Source organism: Pelecanus crispus, chromosome 29 (assembly GCF_030463565.1).
Source record: "Pelecanus crispus isolate bPelCri1 chromosome 29, bPelCri1.pri, whole genome shotgun sequence".
In the NCBI taxonomy this organism is placed as follows: Eukaryota; Metazoa; Chordata; class Aves; order Pelecaniformes; family Pelecanidae; genus Pelecanus; species Pelecanus crispus.
Window position 1 is genome coordinate 1,903,255 of NC_134671.1, and position 20,035 is coordinate 1,923,289.

The 20,035-nt window shown below is 52.6% G+C and overlaps 1 protein-coding gene across 1 annotated transcript in view; it reads right to left on the reverse strand.

Annotated features, from left to right (window-relative positions):
- Positions 1-2,396: 2,396 nt before the first annotated feature.
- The window catches only part of LOC142596237 (maestro heat-like repeat-containing protein family member 2B), a 40,307-nt gene continuing 22,668 nt past the window's right edge, over positions 2,397-20,035 (reverse strand). The window contains exons 29-38 of the mRNA XM_075725322.1: positions 19,632-19,784; positions 17,957-18,153; positions 17,544-17,706; positions 17,055-17,248; positions 16,506-16,643; positions 11,188-11,297; positions 10,513-10,739; positions 8,765-8,894; positions 6,590-6,627; positions 2,397-2,600 (exon numbers count right to left, since the gene is read on the reverse strand). Of these exons, the coding sequence (XP_075581437.1) occupies positions 2,397-2,600; positions 6,590-6,627; positions 8,765-8,894; positions 10,513-10,739; positions 11,188-11,297; positions 16,506-16,643; positions 17,055-17,248; positions 17,544-17,706; positions 17,957-18,153; positions 19,632-19,784 (1,554 nt within the window). The remainder of the gene's footprint in view (positions 2,601-6,589; positions 6,628-8,764; positions 8,895-10,512; positions 10,740-11,187; positions 11,298-16,505; positions 16,644-17,054; positions 17,249-17,543; positions 17,707-17,956; positions 18,154-19,631; positions 19,785-20,035) is intronic.

Consider the following 20,035-nt stretch of genomic DNA (forward strand, 5'->3'; position numbering starts at 1 on the left):
ACCCACAGGGGGCCAAACCCCACAGCAGGGGCTGCCCCAGCACCTGCACATGCTGCCGTGGCTGCCACACACCCCCGCCCACCCCGTGCTGGCCCTCAGGGGCCTCATGGCTGCGCCCACCCCACTGGAGGAGCAGGAGGAGTCGGTGTCCATCACATCCCAGCAGCGGCCTGAGTGCGAGCGCAGGAAGAAGCTGGCCAGGAGCAGTGGCTTTGGGCGGCCCTGTGCCCATCGCCATCTCCCATCGCCATCCCCATGCTCGCGAAGAGCTGTTCACACACCCTGGCAGACGGCCTTGCTGCCTCAAAATCCTTGCTCTGCTGCTCAAGGCCATGAAAACTGACACGCTACAGCTGGACCCACATCACTCTTCCTCATTCCAGGTGACACTGCCCATTTCTGGATATTCCCACCTGCCCACAGACATCTCTTCTTTTCAATCTTGTAAGCATCTTGGAAAAGCACAATTTTTAAAAATTTTTTTAACACCTGCTTTGACCTTGCTACAGTACAGGCTCAGAGTCCATGACTATGGCTGGTAATGTCTGTAGCAATACCGAGTTGTGTAGGGATGAAAAATACCCAGTAAGTTCAGCTTGCTTCAATTGTTTAAGCCAAGGCTAGATAGAACATAGGCAAGAACATGTAACACCAGAACTAACCTACACTCCCTCCTTCATTGGCACCTCTTTCTTCATCAGTTTGTTGCATTTCCTTAGTTCCTGGGGAGTACATATCAAGATGTTCCTGTTTAAAAGAAACAAGAAACATCAGTCACAAATACACAGAAAATCTGCCACTCACATACATGGTGCCCACACAGTAGCATTATCAAGGCCCTGCATATACACAAAAGATTAAATTAATGAACTGGGGAGGAGAGAGCAGAACAAGTGCTCTGGCACCTGCGATTAGTAACAAGAATTTCTGCTCTGACCTGGGGCTTAGTCAACGTGCAAGTACAATACTGATCCACTAACAAAACTGAGCCTACTACCACGTAATCCCAGGTGCCATATACACCCTACCCTCTTCCATTGCCTCCTGTTGATGAAATATTTTCCAGGCTCTTCCATCTCATTGCAGCTTAGATACCTGCACTCTGGCTCAGGGCTGACTCGAGAAACTTCTCAGTGCTTTAATTTTGCGTTGGGCTTGATACAAGCACGAGGCTTCTTCCTTCGCCTTGGCCCCCAGCAAGTGGCAGGCTTGCAAGTGCTTTGATGGAACTAAGCTTGGACACCTACCAGAGACTAAAACCCAAGCAAACAAAAAGCCCAGAGAAACCGTGTTGGAGAGTAGCAGAAAGAAACATCAGGGCTGAGCACTGTTTAACACACAGGGTTTAGAGTTTTGGAGACTGGAGCTCCCAACAGACTTGGCTCTTTGAATGGAAACATCCTTTAGTTCTTGATCCTGACAGAAATACTACAGACTGCCCCCACCTCTACTTTGCAGTTGCCTGAAGCGTTTGCTTCTCCACATCCAGTTCTCTTCCACGCTTACAAAGTATGTTGAACCAACCGCCCGACCCGGAGCCCCAGCCCGGCCCCAGTGTGCCCCCCAGACTCCCCAAGACCCTGCCCGTAGCGCCAAGACCCAGCTCAGGGACGGCTGACTCCAAGCCCCCACCTCATGGCAGGAAGGAGATGGCACCGGAGGCGGCATTGAGCAGCAAGGCACGCACCGGGGCTGCCGCTAAACCCAGGCAGCTGAGCTGGCTGCGCCTGTCGCCCACGGGGGGCCAAACCCCACGCGAGGGGCTGCCCCAGCACCTGCGCATGCCACCGCAGCTGCCACGCACCCCCGACCACCCCATGCTGGCCCTCGGGGGCCTCGCAGCTGCGCCCACCCTACTGGAGGAGCAGGAGGAGTCGGTGCCCATCTCACCCGAGCAGCGGCCTGAGCGCAAGCACAGGAAGAAGCTGGCCCAGGAGCAGCAGCAGCGGGCGGCCCTGCACATGTCACTGGGCCAGCTGCAGTTTTTGTGCAGAGGGAGATCAACATGGAGATAGCCGACAGCAATGGCTACCCATAGCCACCGGTCCAGCACCGTCCCCCATAGCACCCACGCGCAGGGGGAGATCTGGAGGCAGAGACCTGCACCCACCCACTCCAGCCCCAGCCCCAGCCCTCTCCCACATCCCTGCTTCTTCCTTATTTTATTAAAAGTGTTGGCTGTTCGCTTTGCAGCGCCTCTCTCTGCCTGCGGTCATTTGCTCAGTGGGAGGTGGGGCACGGGGGCTAACGCAGCCCCTTCCCACCCCACAGATGCCTGAGCTGGGCTGGGGATGGCCACCGAGAGGGTGGGGAGAGGGGGCATCGCTCCGGGTGGTGGGCGCGCATGGGAGAAACCACGCTGATTTGCACCAACGCTGTCAGGACGGAGGCCTCCATCACCGCCCCAGCACCAGCATCACCGCCCCGTCACACAGCTTCGCTTCACTGACAGCAAGACCAAGACTGACCTCTGGCCCATGGGAGCAGGTTCTTGACATTGGGTTTGCCATCAGGCCCACTTCTTCCTTTCTGCTCTTGATTTTCTTCACGAGGTCACGAGGCAAACAGCTCTCCTCCGCATGAAGATTCTGATCGCAGCTCTGAGAGGAAAGGATGTGGAACACCAGGCATTAAACACAGGCGCCACAAAAACTCTGCATCAATCATCGTTAAAAATGTGATGTTCTATGTAAATCCACTGCAATATTAATGTTGTCATTTGTCATTAAGACCTGTGGCTTAAACCTGGAGATTTTCCCAAAAAATAAAGTGTGAAACTATACTATTGTATAGCTCCTCATTTACCAACAACAGATGGGAGGCACCTGTTGATTTTTTTTTAGAGATTAAGATTCAGTTTTACAGCATGTGTTATAACTGCTCTTGTAAGTAAAAGGCCTCTTTTCCCTACCTTTAGGCATACTAATTTAAATTATCAGGTTTAAATTTTCAGAGAGAAAAACCTTTAACTGCAAAATAGATTGTTTCAGTCAAGTATGCTACAACTGTGAGTTTTATTCCATTAAGAGCTGGTTTCCCTCGAGAGTCACCCTAAATTAAGGAGGTATTTCATCAGTCCACTTCCATGAGTTTCAGTGAAATGGAAAGGGGGCAGGGGGGGAGGAAATTGGATCTCTGCTCCTCAAGTAGATTAATTAGAACTCCTCCAATTAGAAATAGCTGATGCTGCTGCAGTTGCCCAGTCTGCTTCTCCACAGCTCTAATCTGAAGCTGTCATGAACTGCCCTCCCTCCATTTACTGCTTAGTAGCTAGTTGGGGCAGTTGTTGCTTCTGGAGCTCTTAATCGAGGTACAGCAGTCAACATTTAAACTCCTTTGATACTTTTAGGCCAGGGTTACTCATCAGACAAGACACAAGACACCAAATCTTGGAGCCAAAGGGCAGAAGAGCTAAAAAAAGCCAGATACAGGAAAGCTATGTGGTTTCTTGGTCATGCTACTTTATGTCACTTCACATAACTGTTGCCATAGGAACATTAGGCAGGGGACACTTACCCTTTGGCTTTAGGATGTTCTGCATGTACCAAAATACTCCTTGCACTATTTAGTAAAACATTAACCTTGCTCCTTTTTTTTTATGGTGTCACACACAGTAAAAAGCTACTGCTGAGCTTCCAACCTGCTGCCTGGTTTCGGAAGCTTTTAACTTCAAAGGAGAAAGCCGTCTGTGTTCTTGCCTAGGCAGCTGAAGTCCCCAGTTACTTATCTTCTCTGGGTCACACTGACAGCATCGTCTCACCTACCACTGAAAGGAAGAGCTGATTTTGTGAGTATCAAACACATGCTGAAAGCTTTCCATTCACATCACATACTGCTTGTTAAATAACTAGTAAAACTTAGGTAAAAATCCATTGTAACTTTGCTGTATTTATATACTATATACATTTTACATACTATATGTATTTACAGTGGGGCAAGTGCTTTTTATCTCTAAAAAAACAAAGATCAAACTTTAGACATCTCTGAACCACACAGCTTGTATCAACCAGGCAGATTATTCAGATGAAATGTATTTAATACAGGTTCCCCACTCACCTCCTGATTCAGGACCAGTGAATAAGAAGCCCATCACCGTTTGGTAGCATTTAATATTAAAAATAGAAATCACAGGATGAACTTGTCTGTAACTAAACACTTTAGAGAGACAAAACAGACAATTGAGGCTGAAGACAAATGACGGTATATTAAGTCAACATAATAAAAACATATGGAAGAGTACACAGTCTTGAGAGAGACATTCAGAACTGCATATCCCTTGTTTCACAAGTATTCCCTGACCTGATCCTCTTCCACCAAGTGTACCTCTTCCTTGCTCCAGCCTTTCCACCTACTCTCTGGGACCTGGCACTCCTGAAGGCTGCTCTTGCTAGTAAAGGCTGAGGCAAAGGCTGCATTCAGTACCTCCGCTTTTTGCACGTCTGTGTAACCAGGTCCCCTGTCTCGTTGAGCAAGGGGCCCACAATTTCCCTCGGCTGCTTTTTGTCTCCTGCGTACTTAAGAAGCTCTCCTGGCTATCTTTGACATCCCTGCCCAGATTCAATTCCATTTGGGCTTTGGCTTTCCTGACTTGGTCCTTGGATGCTCGGACAATGTTTCCATCTTTCTCCCAGGACACCTGGCCTTGTTTCCACCCTCTGTAAGCTTTGTTTTGCATAGAATCATGGAATCAGAATCATTTAGGTGGGCAAAGACCCTTAGGATCATTGAGTGCAACTGTTAACCTAGCACTGCCAAGGCACCACTTAAGCAGTTCCCTAAGCGCCACCTCTACATGGCTTTTAGATACCTCCAGGGATGGGAGGAGATGGATGAGGAGAAATTGGAGGAAAGGGTGAAGGAGGAGGAGAAGAAGAAGGAGGAACACAAGAAGGAAGATGAGGATAAGGAGGATGAAAAGATAGGACAAGGATGAAAAGGAACAATGAGGAGGAGAAAGATGAGAAATGAGCAAGAGGAGGAAGAAGAGGAGGTGGAGGAGGAACAGGAGGAGAAGTAATAGGAAAAGGAACAGGCATAAGAAGAGGAAGAGGAGGATGAGAAAAAGGAGAAGAAAAAAAGGAGGATGGCAACAGGAGGATGAGGGGGAAGAGAAAGAAGAACAGGAAGAGGAGGAATAAGAGGAATAAAATTAAGTTGAGTAGGAGGAGAAGGAGAAGGAAGAACAGGAAAAAGAACAGGATGATGAGGAGGAGAAACAAAAAGATGAATATGAGGTAGGAGAAGATGAAGAGGAGGAGGAAGGAGAAGGAAGACGAGGAAGTAGACAACAAGGAGAAGGTGGAAAAAGAACAGAAGGAACAGCAGGAGGAGGATAAAGAACAGGAGAGAAAGAACAACAGAATAAGAGGAAGTGGAGGAAGAAAAGCAGAAGGGAATAGGAGGAGGATGAGTTGGAGGAGGAGGAGAAGGAGGGGTATAAGGAGAAGGACTATGAAGAACAAGAAGAACAGGAAGCCAATGAACATGCAGAGGATAAACATGCAGAGGCATATGAGGAGAAGGAGGAGAAAGAGAAGGAGAAGGAGGAAGAAGAAGAGGAAGAAGAGGTGGAGGACGAAAAGAAGGATGAAGAACAGGAGTCATAGGAAGAACAAGAGGAGGAGGAAGAACAGCAAGAAGAGGAAGAGGAGGAGGAGAAGGAAGAGAAGGAGGAGGAGGGAGGAGGAGGAAGAATGGGAGGAAGAGGAGGAAGAACAAGATGAATAACAATAACAGGAGGAGGAAGAACAGGAGGAGGATGACGACGACTATGATGAAGAACCAGAGGAGGAGCAGGAGTAGAAGGAAAAGGAGGAGGAAGAACAGGGAAGAGGAAGAGGACAAGGAGGAGGAAACACCTCCAAATTCACTCTAGAGTGTCAGCACATCAACATTCTTGGATGGAGCACCTGCTGCATATGTTTGTCCATGGGGATGCACTAAATCCAAGCCTACTGGTAGAGCCATTACACACAGGAGTCATTCCATGTCATGGCCATCACTCCTCTCGGGAGTAGATAGGAAAGCTCTGCATGACAAAGGCTGTCAGGACGTGCTCCAGAAACAGAAGCCCACTGCAAGAAGATCCCTGTCACCTAATTGCACAGAAAAAATTCCAGCTCAGTGAAACAATTATTGAAAATGAAATGCACAGAACAGCATCCGTCATCAAAACACTTTCAGTGATAATTTTAACTGCTGCAGAGCTGCAGGCTGGCAGCCTTACCATTACTGTCACAGGACCCCAAAAGAAACGATAACTGGCAAACAGTAACTCTATCCATAGCCCATATCTATCCAGCCTTCGGAAGTAGAATAGGTAGAGGTAGAATAGCTCAGCCTACAGCTATACAGTCAGCCTAGACTTAGAGCCTCTGTCTACCTACTCGATGATCTGTCCAGAAAATCAAATCATAATTAGCTTTGAAAGAGGATGGAACTGGGCGAGGGTCAAGGGGGAAGAAAGAAATTGCTGGAAAAAGGGAAAGTGTGGGCACACAATTAAACAAGAAAGGAGCTGAGTTATCCCGAAAGCCAGCTCACTTTTGCTGGTGAAAAGCTGTGGAGCTTGGAAGAAAAAAAAACTGACCTTGGTGCTGGGATGTGCACAGATGTCTGAGTTCAGATCTGAAACAGCAGGAAAAAACCTTGACACAGCTCCTTTTCGCTGTCCTCACACCTGTGTGCATGCTTTGACTTCCTCGTTTCCCTGAAGTTCCCCCAGACTAACAGGGAACTGGCTTCTGTCCAGTCCATGTGCCATGAAGAGAAAAAGTTCTGACCACTGAAGGGGGTAGCAAACAACTGCATCTGCAGAAGCAAAGGGGCAGCCGCAAAGCTGATCTGAGCCCCAGGAGCCCCTGGTGCCCTGGTATTTGCTTGGCCAGTACTGGGGAGCACCAGGGACAGAAGCGAAGGACAGCGGTCAGCGCCCGCGAGAAGACAGACGGGGCTCTGTCCTTCCTCCTGGCCACAGGAAGATGCCCTGGGCCACACCAGGACAGGGCGTCCCTCCTCCTCACTGCCCGGGGGAAGGCGAGGCCTGAGGAAGGCCCTGGGTGCTGGGCTCAGCACAGGCGCTGGCACCAGGGGCAGAGCCCTGTCTCCTGCCTGCTGCCGGCCTGGCCCATGCCAGCGGCTCCTGTCACACAGCTCCTCCTGCCCAGGGCTGTGGCTGGCAGCACAGACAGACCTGCATTTTTGGGAAAGACTTGCCAATCCAGAGCAATTCCAGGCAGCTCCCTCCTGGCAGCTCCCTCCCCTCCCCTCCCCTCCCCTCCCCTCCCCTCCCCTCCCCTCCCTCCCCGGGCAGGCCCAGCCCCCAGCAGAGCCCTGAGGGAGGGCAGGGCTGTGCACAGCCCTTGCGCTGCTGAGAGAACAGCCCCAGGGCCATGGCCCTTCTCGCAGGCCGTCTCTCCGCAGGCCCAGTGTCCCGGCGGGCTGAGGAGCCGCTGCGGGCTGGGGGGCAGCGGGCGCAGGGCAGCCCTGGGAGGAGAGGCGCGGGCTGCCTGTGCCCGCCTGGCAACAGCCCCGCCATTGGCCACAGCTGAGCCAATGAGCGGAGCCGGAGGCGGCCTGTCAGTCCCAGGCAGCCTGGGGCGGGGCCGGAGGGGGCAGAGGCCGAGCAGCCTGAGGAGAAATGGGGGAGGGGGGGAGCGGGGTGGGGGGGCCGGGATAAAGTTAATTTTCTTCCTAGTAGTTGGGATAGTGCTGTGGTTTGGATTTAGCATTAGAATAATGTTGGTAACACACTGATGTTTTAGTTGTTGCTACATAGTGCTTGCACTAGTCAAGGACTTTTCCAGCTTCCCATGCTCTGCCAGGTGCACAAAAAAACTGGGAGGGGGCAGAGCGAGGAGAGCTGACCCAAACTGCCCAAAGGGATAGTCCATACCATGTGATGTCATGCTCAGTATATAAGCTGTGGGGAGTCGGCTGGGGAGCAGCGATCACTGCTTGGGGACTGGCTGGGTGTCTGTTGGCGGGTGGTAAGTGGTTGTGTGACTTGGTTTTTTTTTTCCCTGGGTTTTCTTTCTCTCTCTCGTTTTTCTCCTTTTCATTACAATTTTTATTACTATTTGTATTATAATTATTATTTCAATTATTAATCTGTTCTTATCTCAACCCCTGAGTTTTCTTAGTTTTGCCCTTCCAATTCTGTCCCCCATCCCACTGGGGAGGGGAGGGTGAGCGAGCGGCTGTGTGGAGCTTGGTTGCCGACAGGGGATAAACCAGGACACTGGCCTACTCTGGAAATGCGAAGAAAGTCTCTCTTCCTCCCTACAGGCCTGTGTCTCGGCTGTGGAAGAACTGTCTGAAAAACTGTCCGGTGTTCCAGCAACTCAAAGAGGGTATGTCCTACTCCCCACCTGTACGGACCAGTATCTCAGCTGTTAGGAGTAAGCGTCCCTCTGCTCAACAGAGAGGATATAGTGGATACACACCACGGGCCACCCTGTGGTTTTACCTGCGTGACCATGGAGAGGACATGAGGAAGTGGGATGGGAAAATCTACCTCGACCCTAGAGGCATGGGTGCATGAGTTGCAAGGAAAAAGAGTCACAAAAGGTGGTTCTTCCAGGTAAATTGCAGCTTCAGTTTCCAGTGGGCAGTTCCCCAGACAGAGTAGAAGGGTTGATTTTACTTCTGATCTTAATAAAGGGACTTTTGATTCGCATTTACAAGAAGTGAGTAATGAATACTATGAGCAGGACTAGAGGGGGCCTGCCTCCAGCCAGGTGGAGGAAAGGGACAACCGTTTTACTGGACTGTGTGGATTCGATGGCCTTATGATCTTCCCAGTCCTTGACATAGTAAGTCTCTGGCTGCAGGACAGTGTGGCTGATGTTCCCAGAGAGGTCTTCCGAAGCTGCCACATCTTCTGCTGATGGGATCTGTCAGGACAGCTCTCACAGCTTCTCAGGGGTGCAGGAGAAGGAGGCGCTCCAGAGCAGGACTTTCTTCTGCCACCGTCAGAGGGACAGGGCATCACTGCTACCTTTCCGAGGGATGGTTGCAGGGTGTGCAGCTGGGATGTGCAATCGGGTCTGCACAGGGCTGCAATTCAGAGTGATGTCCTCCTGCTCCAGAGATGCTGTGTGCTCGGGACGGTGACTCTGCCCCATGCCATGTCAGCACTTGGCCTGCCCTGGGAGCTCCCTACGGTGGTGCAGGGAGAAGGTCTGGGTGGAAGGAGAAAGCCCTGGCAGGGCAGGGTCATTCTTCCACCTGGAGGGTGTTATGTGGGATGGGGCTGCTCACAGCTCTAGCTCACAGCTCTAGCTCACAGCTTTAGCTCACAATGGGGACATTTGGAGATGGGGACTTTTCAAGGGGAAGGTAAGTTCACCAGGTACCTGCAAGGTCTTTCCTGACTCAGTTGTTTTGTGGGTTTGGGTTTTTTTTTTTTTTCAGTTTTCCAACATCGGCAATAGGGAGATGGAAGCAGTTTTGGAGGTTTAGATTTGGGGGTAAGACTGCTAACATGTTACTCTGAAAGATCAAGAGGTATGTGAGGAACCTCAGGAAGTCCCTTCGCCCTCCCCTGCCCCTGCCCCCCCAGCCTACAGGCAGCGCCGACCACTCCGATCTTCTGGTCATGCCTGGCCCTCTCCTTGTGCTCTCCACTGGCCCTTGGGAGCTGGGTGGGGATCACTGCTGTGAAGCCCCACCCTGGGGCTCTGTGGATGTGGCAGGTGCTTGAAGGGACTATGATGCATTTGAAAGGAGAGTAGATGTTCAGTTATGTCTGAGGGTGACATGAACGACTCTCCTGCCTCTCCCTTCCTTGTGCCTGCTGGGTCCCCATTTCCTCCACTGGGACTCCAGAGTCCTTGTTTCCCTGCCGTCGCCTGGGTTTAGCACTTCTGCTTTGAGCGACTCCACCTTGGGTGATCTCTTACTTTGTGCGTCTCTAGTCACTGCCTGCCCCAGGCACACGCTGTCTATGGAGATCCCTGGGGTCTCCAGGCAGCTCCAGGTTTGCTTTCTCAAGGCCATCATCTGCATGGGTATGTCCTGGGTATGTACATCGGTGACTGCTCACCATCTCCATTGTAAGTAGACATTGACGGGTTAGTCTTAAATCCAGCCTTCGGTGTCTAAGAAGTCACAATGTGACACTGAGCTCTTTGCTCCTTAATCAATGAAGAAACAGGCCCTTTTGGGGAGCAGTTGCTCATGCCTGTTCTTGGCATCAGCTTTGGAAGATGAGCCCAACCTTTGTGCACTGAGGAGGTCACCCTATATTACAGAGATGCTATATGAGAGCCACCTCTGACCCAGTGTTAGATGTACATTTATATGGACGCCAGGTGAGAAAGAACAGGTCCATTCCTCAGTAGAAGTGAACTGAGTCTAAACATTTGTGTAGGAACAAAATAACCACAAATTACCACAAAATGATAATGATAGCAGCTACGATAATGATAATAAGAAGAGTAATGATGATGATAATCCTAATGATGAACATGATAACTAAAAAAACCATAGCATAGGCCTGGAATGGGATACCCTGGGAGTCATTTGTGAGGAGAGAAGTTTATCACTACTGAAAAACATCCAAGAAATCATTTTCCGAATGGCATCCTTGAGCTCTTTGTTCCTCAAGCTGTAGATGTGGGGGTTCAATGTTGGAGGTACCACTGAGTACAGAACAGCCATCACCGGCTCCAGCGATGGTGAGGAGATGGAGTGGGGCTTCAAGTAGGCAAACATGCCAGTGTTGACAAACAGGGACACTACAGCCGGGTGAGGAAGGCACGTGGAAAAGGCTTTGTGCTGTCCCTGCTCAGAGGGGATCCTCAGCACGGCCCTGAAGATCTGCACACAGGAGAAAAGAATGAAAATGAAAACACCCCAAGCTCACAAAGACACCAACCATAAGAAGCCCAACTCCCCTGAGGCAGGAGTTGGAGCAGGAGAGCTTGAGCATCTGGGGAAGTTCACAGCAGAACTGGTTTATGGCATTGCCTCGGCAGAGTGGTATTGAAAATGTATTAGCAGTGTGCAGCAGAGCGTGGAGGAAACCACTGCCCCAGGCAGCTGCTGCCATTTTGGCACAAGTTCTGCTGTCCAGGAGGGTCCTGTAGTTGAAGGGGTTTGCAGATGGCAATGTAGCAGTCATAGGCCATGATGGTGACAAGACACAGTTCTGCTGACATCAAAAAGGAAAAGACCTGGCAGCACATGCCAAGGGGATGACCCTGGTGTTGCAGAGGGAATTGGCCATGGACTTGGGGACAGTGGTGGAGATGGAGCCCAGGTTGAAGAGAGAGAGGTTGAGGAGGAAGAAATACCTGGGGGTGTGGAGGCAGTGGTTGCAGGCTATGGAAGTGATGATGAGGCCGTTGCCCAGGAGAGTAGCCAGGTAGATGCCCAGGAAGAGACAGAAGTGCAAGAGCTGCAGCTCCCGTGTGTCTGCGAACACCAGGAGGAGGAACTCAGTGATGGAGCTGCCGTTAGACATTTGCTGCTTCTAGGTGTGGATGACTATGGAAGAAAAGGCATTGAGAAGTTAGGGGAGATTTCTCTGAGCAAAACCTACTCTGCTTCTCAAAGAAATCCCCTAATCTGCTTCTCCCATTTCCAGGAACACCTTTGGCAGGTGCCTTTCATGAGCTTTGTTTAGGGCCAACTAAGGGTGTCTCTGGGAGCAGGGGGCTCTGCTGTGGGCTTTGGAGGAGACAGTCCTGCCCTACACCAAAAGGTAAATAGGGCCATGGGGTGATCTCAGATCAAATCCACTTGTGATATCAAAAAGTTTTTCAGCATTGTCGCTCCCAAATCACCCAACCGTAGAGCAGAGCTTTGGGGATTTTGATTTGTTTATTTTGTCCTTGTTGCCCCACCACACCTGAGGAGTGTTTTAAGGCAGAAATCCCTGGCATTTCTGCTGCACTCCGAGTGAAACCTTGTGGGTCCTGAGAGGCAAAGGGGTTTTTCCCTTAGTGTAGAGTGAGATGAGCCAGTCTGTCCATCAGTCCTGTTCTCAGCTGCCCTGTGCTGGCACCTCTTTGAGCTGGAGGGTGATTGTACTCAGATGTTCCCCTGAAAAGAAAGTGGACACTACTGAGAGCAGAGGAACCCGGTTTCAAAGTGCAGATCTCCAGACTCTCCATGCCCACCTCATTGTACCTGAGCATGATCTCGGCTCTCCCCTCCCAGCCGGGGACACAGGGGGCTCATTGCAGCTGCCCACCTACAGCTGTCCGGCAGCATTTCCATGGCCTTAGCACCGAGGTGTCTTCTCCGTGGGCCTCCTACATAACACAGAGATGCTATGGGAGAGCTGTGCCCTTCTGGAGGGCAACCTGCAGCCCAGCAGCACTCCCAGGGGAAGTAAAATGTCCTAAAGATGGGGTGTCCTGAAAGGAGGGCCAGCTCATTCCAGTCCCCCACACTGCAGTGCCAACAGACCGCAGGTTAGGTGGGGACAATCACAGCAGGGACAGGGGGGGAAACATGCAGAAATGCCCCAATGCGCCTGCTGAGGGAGACAGGGCAAGGACAGAGATACAGGCATTTGGGGGTTTCTCCTCATCAGAGATCGGGATGCGAAGGAGGTGACTCAGCCTGAGACCCCATGGCTGTGAGGGCAGAGGCTCTGCTAGGTGGGAGAGGTGAGGGGGTTGCTCCAGGGCAGGTGTCTGCACTGCAGGGGATGGCAGGGAGGTGCTCGAATCCCCTCTCCCAAGGCATTTCTGGTGGTACTTCCCTCTACCTTATTGCCCATGTCTCTACAGCCTGGAGCTGTCCCTGCTGTTTCTCTGTCCCCATGTCTCTGCCCTGGCTATGTTCACAGACCCCATCCCACCCGCTGTGTGCTCAGCTCTGCCCTTCAGACACCTCCTGGCAACAAGGCACTCCCCAGGGGCATCTCTGTGTGTGCAGGTGTGAAGGAGCAGCTCAGACAAGTCCTAACAAGAGCTGGGGTCTGAGTGCAAATTCCCATCTCCCACTGCCCACCCAGACAACCAAGAGGAGAATCCTCAAAGCACAGACACCTGCCCTTTCAGGTAACCCCCACCTTGATCTTCCTCTTCAAAACTGCCCTCAGAAATGTCCTGGGGGTGATGTGGAGCTGTGAGCAGGCCTGGCCCATGCAGCACTCTCTCGACAGCAGAAGGACCCTGCCCTGCTGCGGGTTGCTCCTTCCACCCACAGCTTGTCATCACAGCACTGGGAGGAGCTCCCCAGGCAGGCTGAGCGCTGACCCTGGCAGGTGGCAGAGTCCTGCCCCAGCACACAGCCCCCTGGGGTGCAGGGACCCTGCTTGGAAGGACAGTCCTGGGCACCCCTGGATGTACACCCAGCTTCACACCCCTGCAGCCGTACCCGGCAGAAGGCAGCTGTCATGTCTTGTCCCTCTGATGATGCAGCAGGGAAGCCTTGCTCAGCAGCACGTCTTCCTACAAACTGGATAAACTGTGAGGGTTGTTCTGACAGATGCTTTGGATGTACCAGATTTTGGAGAGCTCTCCGGGATACTCATGTGCACTGCCCTGCAGCCAGAGTCCTACCATGTAAAGACCTGTGAAGATTTCTCCCACACTGAGAGCCCAGCTGTCCTTCCACCAACCTCTCCCTGCCTCATTCCTCTCCCCTCACTGCCTGCAGGCACTGCCCTCAGCCCTGCTGCACTTTGCAGGGGAGCTGCTCCTGGGCAGAGCTGTCTCTCACAAGCACTGCCCACTTGCTATGAGCTCCCTCCATCCCAGGAGCCCGGCCCAGCTCAGCAGCAGAGGACCAGCCAAAGCAGCCACTTTCTGGGCTGCCTGGAGATGTCCCAGGGGCTCTAGGGCTGACAGCTCCTGAAAGGCAACAGAGTCACCTTTGGGGAATGGACTTTTTAGCTGACTGAAATAATCACCAATTGTCCCTCTCTGAAGAGTGGAGAGACACTGATTCCAAAAGTGTGGTTTGTCCTATCAGGGCATGGATGCCTATGAGAAGTATAAATGTTCCCCTCTGGACACTGACATTCTTGACCCCTAACGACAAGGACACACAGGCAGTGACAGGGAGGTGTTGGTTGGACCCTGCGCCAGGCAGGAATTCAGCTGAAGCAATGCAGGCATCTCCTCCCCAGCTGGAAGCCTTTGGGCTGAAGTGGGATTCAGCTCCCCCCATGCACCCCACAGACCCACAGTGTTAAGGGATGTCAAGACTGGCCACCACTTCCAGACACTCCAGCCCAGGACCCCTCCTGCCATGCCACTGGAGCCCAATACACACCAGTACCACCCAGTACAGTCGTGCCTGGCTGCTGGAGCCCAGCCTGGGGATCTGGAGTCTTTGTGCAGGCTGAGGGATTCAGCTGCCACTTTTCTGCTTGCAGGTGGTAACTAGTAGCGAAGCTGACCACGCATCCGAGAGACAGACAGACAGACAGACACACACACACACACACACACGCCAACACACACACACGCCAACACACACACACGCCAACACACACACACGCCAACACACACACGCCAACACACACACACACACACACACACGCCAACACACACACACACACGCCAACACACACACACACACGCCAACACACACACGCAGAGGACACTGATACAGCCAGTCACACAGACTGCCGCAGATGAGGTGCTGCCGTCAACAGCACCCGCATGCAGGACTCACATAAAACACAGCCAGCCACGTCCCCTCCTCCTCTTGGGCTGGCAGAGACAGGAGGTCACTAGTGCAGGCACACACGACACTCTCTACGTTCACAAGCATACAGATGTTCATGGATCCCCTGCGTACTGGCACAGCCCCTCTGTCCACTGGTACCTCTGCCCAGATCCCAGCCCTCTGACCCACCCCATGGGTCCGCTACTCGCCGACTGGTCCATCTTCGTGCTCCCTGCAAACAGGCAGCACTCACACGTTTCTCCTGCAGGCACCCCACACTTGCCAATCTCCCCAGGTGCTAGCACAGACCCTCTGCCCACCTGATACCTCAGCCTAGACCCAAGGCCCTGCAAGTCACCAGCTGGTCCAGCTTGAAGTCTGCTGGTGGATGCACACGCACACCCCATGCACACCAGGTTTGGGGAAGATAGAGACACTCACAGAGCCTCTCACTCACCTCACTCATGCTGGTCTCCCCCAGTAGGTGGTTTACAGGATGTACACCGTTCCTGCCACAGAGCCTGGTGGTCAAGACCCCCACTCGCTCCTGTAGCTGCACTGAGAACCCCTACTCACTCCACGAGCTGCACTGGGACCCATGCCAGTAGCTGGCACCACAAGCCAGGGGTGCCTACACCCCCTGGTTGACTCCAGTAGCTGGCACCCAGTCCACCCATGCCAACCCCCCAATAGCTGGCACATAGTCCTTTCAGTTTGCATGCACACAGGATAGAGAGCGAGATGACACAGAGAGATTGTTAAGAAAAGATTTAACAAGAAGATACGAGAAGACAGGACAGACATCATCTGTGTCCTGCTACCAATTAGTTGTCTCTGGAGAGACTCTGGCGTCATCAGGTCATCCGTCATCTGAAACTTCTTCAACAAGATTAGAGGGGACAACGCCTCTTGTGCCATTGGTCAGCTCTGCTACATACCAGCCCTCTCCATCCACATCTCCAAAGATGTAAACATATTGTCCAGCAACTAGAGGAAGCACTAGTTCAGGCAGCTCATTGGGACCATCAAAAGGATCATAGCTCTATTGAGCTACGAATGCTCGAAGCTCTGCTGGTTGTTTTCTCACAGCCTCCAGGAGGATGGACTCCTTGTCTGCTCCCAGGTTAGCCTGGCATGGCCTGGAAATGATGTGGTTGGATCTTTCTCCTTCCAGCTGTTCAAGTTCCTGAAATAGTTTCTGGTGTTGTTCATTTAACTTCTGGTACCGATCATTCAGTTCAATCAGCTGGGCTCGAAACAGTTGCAGGGTTTCTTTGTGTTCCCTGTGTACTTCTGCCTGAGCCCTCTGCAAATACTCTGGAGCGCTAACTTTGTCTCTCCTGTTCCTTCTCCAGCTGTTGACTTCCTTCTGCCATTTCTCTCATGGCTTTCAGTTTGCGCTCTGCCTCTTTCAGCTGGGTTGGAAGACAGATGTTTGTCTGGATGGCAGAATCTCACTCCTCTGCCGCTTGCGCTAGTGAGTCTGGTGAGCTAGACATCCCAAGCAGCAGTATCTCGGCAAAACCCCTCTGAACCCTTCCTTCCCCACCCCCTGCCTTACCTCAGCAAAGAAAGCTGTAGCACTCACCCGCAGCTTAACTGAGGAGGAATCCAGCCATGGCAAGAGGTTCCTCACCACACAGGGGGAGATGAGCCCAGCATGGAGCAGGACGCTGTGCAGGGGACACAAGCGAGGGACACACAGTTGCCCAGGAAGGCCACAGGCCGGGTCTCCAGAATTCACTTGCGCTGACACAGACGCTATTCTTTTGCTCAGGACAGCTTCCCAGGCACACTGGAAGGGTCCCAGCAGCCATTTCCCTGCGCACAGCTCCACAGAAGGTGGCCAGATGCATCCCTGGGGCTCTTACCTGCTCAGGAGACACACCCCCTCAGGGTGAGCCAGGGGGTCTTCCAGGCGAGCCCACACTGCCCAATTCATGAGCAGCCGCATCCATTTCTGCGCCATGCATTTGCCTAGCACCAACTCTATAGCTGAAAGGAAAATCCTGGCAGAAGAAACAAAACACAACAAATCAAAATAACACCACCACCACAAACCCAAAGAAATCTCAAATCACAGCAGGTTAGGGGAAGACTTATCTTTAGCAGAGCTAAATACCCCTGAAATGATGCTTCATAGCCTCCAAGACTGCAGCTAACAACACTGGCATTTTTGTCATGCCCCAAACCCACTGAAGCAGAAGAAAACCCATACCCCTAGACTGACTCCATGCTAGATACTCCTGCCTAGGAGCTGGAGTTTCTCCATGAAGGAACAGAAGTAAACCCAACCATGACTACTGGTTTCCACATCTAGGAAGCGGGGCAGGTGAAGCTCTCCCTCAGCTCCACAAAGGCACATGCCTTGGTGAGGGGAACTGAAGCCAGCCCCTCCATCTGCCCCTTCAGCTCCTTACCTGCACGGCTTCTCTTCAAGCACCTGGCCCTCAAGGAACAGTTGTCTCCAGCTGCTTATGGGGGAAAGCAGCCTCTCCTCACCCAGCGTTTCCCTGGCCCACCTCATGAGGCTGGGAAGAAGGTGGGGAAGCAGTTGCCTGAGCTCCTCTGTGCTCCTCAGGGCAAGCACCACCTCGGAGATGGCACGGGTGATCTGCAGAGAAACATGACCAAGAACCACCTGTTCAGGCAAGGCCTTTTCCCACCAGCCTGGTTCCCCTGCCTGCCTGGGGTAGGGGGGTTACTGTCCACAATTGTCACTTCTGTGACAGCCTTGTGGCTCAGGAGCACAAAACTGTCCCGGCTCCCCACACTCCTTGAGGCCAGCCCAGCACAGTGCCCTGGGAGTCTCCACGGGCATCCGCAAAGGGCACCTGACTCCCTCGTGCCAAGATATGAGTTAGAAAGCAGATGCAAAGCTGCAGAAACGTGTGTGCCATTGAACGTACCGACAGAGTCTCCAGAGCAGTCTGACGGCTGTGCCGCTCACAAGCAGAGGAGTGAGTCCCCAGGTGGTTGTTTCCTGCTCTGTTTAGTTTCTCTACTAAGCACCTCAGGATCTGAATCCCAAGGATGCTTCTTCCCAGGCTCCTCCACAGCTCCACCATGTCACTGCAAGGGAAGAGACGTTCACCCCTGAGCCCATATCCTCGCAGTCCTGCAGTGCCCTCAAACCTCCTCACCTGCAATGGGGCTTACAATGCCCCACTCACAGCAGACACAAGCATGCAGTCTTGCAACACTCAAGACTGTTCAGGCAGAAAAAAAAGACCTGCTTCTCAACTGCCCCCCCCCCCCCCCCCGCCCCCGCCAGTACAAGCAAGCTGCAGGGTCTCTGACTACAGTGGGGAAGTGCACATACCTGTCCATAGGCAGACCTTTCTGCAGGAGACTGCTGATCACAGGCTCATGGTGAAAGCGGGCGAGAAGAAACACCATATGGAGCAGGAAGGGCCTGTGGGTGCTCTGCTGCATGTAGGTGTAAAGGGTGTTCAGGATTTTTGGCACCTGAATGAAAGAAGAGGAGAAAGAAGGGCTCAGTGCCTTCTTTATCCCCTCCTGCGGGGCCCAGACACAGTCATTCAGCACATGAGCAATGCCTGCTCCGTCGACACAGAGTCCAGATCTAGCTCGAAACCTCACTCCTTCCACCCTGTCTGACCCTGGCTCATGTCTGGAGCTGAGCCTGCTCTTGGCAATAGCGCACACGCATGCACACACGCGCACGCACAGATGCATGTGCTCACAGGCAGAGCCTCAGTCACTGCACGTGCCTGGGCCCAGATGTATGAGCAGCTGCGTGCGCTGTGTGCACACAGAGGACATGGACACATTTCACACCCAGCACTTAAATAGCTCTCCCCATGTGTCTGTAGCAATGCAAGAGCAAAACCAAACACACTCTTGCAGGGCCTGTGCAAGGGCACGTGACTCCTTCCGGAGGAACCCAGTTCTCCAGGGACACTATTCCTTGCCTCTGCCCTCCTTTCCCAAAACTCCAATGCCGTCGCTACACAGAGGACCATCCCCTGAAGAAAAGGGTGTTTGTTGGAGCCTTTCACAGCTAGAAGCCGTGGTCATGATAAAGACAAAGAGGCAGCCAGTTCCCTCATCCCGTGGAAGAGCCCAGCTTCCCCCACAGCTGCCTACCTCTGGCCTGTGGTGCAGACACAACCCACTCTGTGCCTGGGGAAGTAGCAAGGGGTGACCCCGCAGCCCATGGATGCGGCACTCTTGCTGCCTGGAGCGGCCGCTGGCTCTGCAGGGATGGCACAGGGATGCCCTGCCCTGCCTGTAACAGGAGCTGCCTAACAGCTGGGTGAGCTTTAGCTCAGCTGGGCATGATCCTGTGGGCTGCCACCCATGATTGCCATCACTGTGACCGGCTTCTGTCAGCGGCAGACAGCCACTGAGCTAGTCCGGGCTGAGCAATGTGCTGGTGGCCCTAGAGCCCAAGTGGAGCGCAGCAGAGCACAAATGGAGGAGGAGAACAGGAGCCTGGAAAGGGCAGGCACAGCATGAGGCCAGAGGCTCCCAGGCTACAAACAGGCAGCAACTGGTGGCTAAAGGAAGGTCACCGTGCAGGCTGGGTAACACCACAGTCAGGGAAAGCAATGAGAGCAATGAACAAGTACCCAACCTGTGGAAAACCTAGCATGCCCAGTAATGCTCAGAGTAGAGAGAATTTGCAACCAGTGAAGAAAGAGCAGGGTGAAGTGGGTCCCGGGGCAGGGAGGACTGACAGTGACCCTGAGGAAGGGGAAGAATGGCAAGGGGCAAGGTTGGTGCCTCCCAGTGCCTCACTCATGGGAAGGAGCTGAACCAACAGGAGACTTTGGACAAGAAGTGCCCATATCCTTTGTCACCAGCTGGAGCAGACACCAGCAGCAGATGCTAATGCATGACTCAGACCATCAGTAGCCCCTTGGCTCAGCACACAGGCAGCATTCCTTGAGCCCATGGCAACTGCACAGGGTGTAGTGCAACAGCCAACAGGAGAAAAGACAAAGTCAAATGGAAAAAAAGGTCTCCTTTACCTCCTGGAGTATTTCCTTTCTGCATTCCACCAGGAAGATGAACACCCACTTCCACACTGCTCTTGCACGTGCAGGTGTGACATGCAGCAATCTGTCCAGGATGGCAGTCAGAAAGTCCGTAGCCTGTGCTGGAGGGATGCATTTGCTAACAGCCTGGAAAGAAGTCAGGAACAGGAGAGACCGCATCACAGCTCTGCTCCAGCAATTCGGAAAGGAAAGCAAACTTGACAGGACTGTTAGTTCAGCAGTCATGGAGGGGGCAATCACTTGATCCTCCGGCTGTGCATACAGTGCTGTTTACATCTGATGCAGCTAACCAGTTTGGAAGTGCCTCCCCCCATGTTGTTTGCTCATATACCAAATTTGTATTCTGACAAGAGCACTCACACACGTGTGCGCACAAA